Source organism: Phaethon lepturus, unplaced genomic scaffold (genome assembly GCF_000687285.1).
Source record: "Phaethon lepturus isolate BGI_N335 unplaced genomic scaffold, ASM68728v1 scaffold45953, whole genome shotgun sequence".
Lineage (NCBI taxonomy): Eukaryota > Metazoa > Chordata > Aves > Phaethontiformes > Phaethontidae > Phaethon > Phaethon lepturus.
This window is the reverse complement of record NW_010529192.1, coordinates 356-3,016: the sequence shown is the minus strand read 5'-3', so window position 1 is coordinate 3,016 and position 2,661 is coordinate 356. Positions and strand designations below refer to the sequence as shown.

The window sequence follows — 2,661 nt, the reverse complement described above, 5'->3', positions numbered from 1 at the left end:
TTCAGCAGGGCTCTGTGCAGGGAGGCAGATTGTTAGAGACACCCACTGGGACCAGCATACTGCCCTGCCCCAGTCCCTCCCAGTACCTAAGCTCTTTGCGTCCCAGCACGCGGATGTCCTTGCAGCACTGACGCAGCTCCTCCGTGGTGGAACTGTGATTCTCCAGCTCACCGTCCCCGAGCGTGATCTGGACAGGACAGAGGGAAAGGGCTGTTAATGCCTGAGCTCCAGCTCCTACGCTGCCTCCCCTCCACAAGAACAGGAACTGGACCATTGCTGGGGCACCTGGCTCCCTCTTTTCATCGCTCTGTGCTCCTGGGGATGTCTCAGGGGCCACCAAGGTCCCCCTCATCTCAGGCACTCACCTCGTTGGCCTTGGAGAGGAAGTCCACGGGGTTGGGAGCCTTGAGGAAGTCCATCAGGGTGAAGCGGTGGTAGAGGATCGTGTCACCATCTGCGTAGCCTTCTGCCTACAGGAGGAAGGAGCTGGATGAGCCGTAGTAGGGCACATGCAAGCAGCTTCAACCACCCCTAAAGAATGAATGATGTCACATAACTCGTGTCTTGCTGCAGTGTCCACATGACTTAGGGACAAGGGCAAGTTACCAGCCCCAACCTGCCAGCTCCACGGCACCTCCCAGTACCACCACAGACTCAGAGAGGTGACAGCGATAAAAGTTAGAGGCCACTTGACATGACCTTTACTGTCCTGTATCCTAAAGACATCTGACACAGACACAAACCCTGCGGCCAACTTTTGTAGAGAGTTTTACCAATCCATCCCCAGCGTCACAACTTGTATTACCATTTCCCTGTCACTGCACCGCCTTCTAAGACTGTAAACATTCCCAAAACTGTCACTTCCACCACTTCGCATCCCCAGACCTTTCAATTTTCCTGAGCAACTTTTGTTATTACAATCTCTTTAGCCCCAATCCCCAGTCGCATTTGCGCGTGTTTGGCCTTGCTCATACCTTTGGCTTCTTTTTGCTGACCAGTTCGCTAACAGATTTAGTCTGAACCTCCACCTCCTTGAAAGCATATTTTGGGTCAAAGAACTTGCTGTCGATTTTGTCTGGAGCCTGATAACCTGGGATGGAAGAATCAGGGCCATCAGCAGGTTTTTCCCAGCCCCATTCCAGCAGCTGCAGGTCCTCCCAGCTGCTCACCCTGGCACACAACAAAGATCTCAGCGGACTCATTGCGAGAGGCTTGGGGCTTGGTGGCCTGGACCTTGTGGAAGAACTGCTGGAAGATCCAGAGGAGTGGCTGGTAGTCCCGGGAACGAAAAACCTTGGTGATGAACCAGCCGCCCTTGCAGAGGAATTCGCAGGCCAGTTTCAGGGCCATGAGGGTCAGGTTGGCTGGAGCAGAGGAGAAGAGCAGTTAGCAGTCATCACTGTCCCCACTGCCCAGCTCCTTGTCCCACAGTACACACCGCTGCCTCCCTGCCCTGCTGGGGTATGAGATGTGCCTGCCCTCGTACCCCCCCGACCATGCCAGGCCACAGGCCAGCTCTGGGTAGGCCCCACCTTGAGAGTAGGCATCATGCACCCAGCTGGCTCCCACATTGGGTGCTCCGTCATTCAGCACCACATCCACCTTCCACGTCTGCAGCTCCTTGCGCAGGGCCTGAGGGATGGGGATGCGTGTTTGTCTAACTCCTCTGCAAGAACCGACAAGCAGCACCCCCGATCTGCGTCAGCTCAGCTCAGCGCCTCCATCCTACCCCTGAGCGAACCCGAGCTGAGCAGGCAGGGTGATGCCCACTCCCATCACAGACGGACCTTCTCTGACCCAGATGGGCACGTGATGCTCAAGGCAGGGGAGACGGGTTCGTACCTGGCGGCATTTTTCAGTGGTGATGTCCTCCTGCAGTGTCACCACGTTGGGAATAGGCTTGATGGGGACCAAATCCACCCCTGTTAGAAGGAACAGATATGAATACCGCAATGCCTCAAAACTGGGCTCCAGCCCATCCCATGTAGCTTGCCCACCTGCCCTCTCCTCCTACCAGGACTCCCAATCCAGGATCCCCTTTCTTTGGCCACATCCAGGGACTGTGGTGGAGGTCCCTGCCCCTAGTCTGCTCCTGCTGGTCCCATCACTCACCAATGATCAAGCTGGAAACTGGCATGAATTTGGAAGCCACCTGCAGCCTGGAAAGAACAGAGAGAATCAAAGCTACAGCAGGATCCCAGCAGATCCCCCAGCCTTGAACTGTGCTGTCAAGGGTTTGGGATCAGCTTTGGCATCGAGGACAGAGACACAACAGAAAACACACAAGCCACTTCATTACAATGTCCCAGGGTGGCTGGTGGCATTGGGCTGTGACTTGCAGCCCTGACACCACTCACCATCCGCCGGGGGCTGCACACAGATCCAGCAGCGCCCGGGCTTTCTGCAGGAACTGGAACTTCCTATTGAGCTGGAGAAGCTTGAAGGAGGAGCGGGAGCGAAAGCCTGTGGGAGAGAGAGCCACAGGTTACGGATTACCGGGGTTACGGGTTGTGGGGGCAGCAGCCCTTCCCCAGCCCTGCAGTGAGCAGGCAGGCCCCTCACCCGTCTCCTTGGCCAGATGGTAGAACTTGTCCCTCCGGCTCTTGCCCAATTTGCTTTTCTTGCCCATGGTGGCACCGGTTGGGCCCCTCCGCAGGGTCG

The 2,661-nt window shown here is 56.5% G+C and overlaps 1 protein-coding gene across 1 annotated transcript in view; it reads right to left on the bottom strand.

Annotated features, from left to right (window-relative positions):
* LOC104618307 (pre-rRNA processing protein FTSJ3) overlaps positions 1-2,629 on the bottom strand; it is a 2,967-nt gene extending 338 nt beyond the window's left edge. Inside the window, exons 1-9 of the mRNA XM_010283858.1 lie at positions 2,563-2,629; positions 2,358-2,463; positions 2,113-2,159; positions 1,843-1,922; positions 1,533-1,632; positions 1,170-1,364; positions 975-1,090; positions 366-470; positions 77-187 (exon numbers count right to left, since the gene is read on the bottom strand). Of these exons, the coding sequence (XP_010282160.1) occupies positions 77-187; positions 366-470; positions 975-1,090; positions 1,170-1,364; positions 1,533-1,632; positions 1,843-1,922; positions 2,113-2,159; positions 2,358-2,463; positions 2,563-2,629 (927 nt within the window). The remainder of the gene's footprint in view (positions 1-76; positions 188-365; positions 471-974; positions 1,091-1,169; positions 1,365-1,532; positions 1,633-1,842; positions 1,923-2,112; positions 2,160-2,357; positions 2,464-2,562) is intronic.
* Between the last annotated feature and the right edge of the window lie 32 nt (positions 2,630-2,661).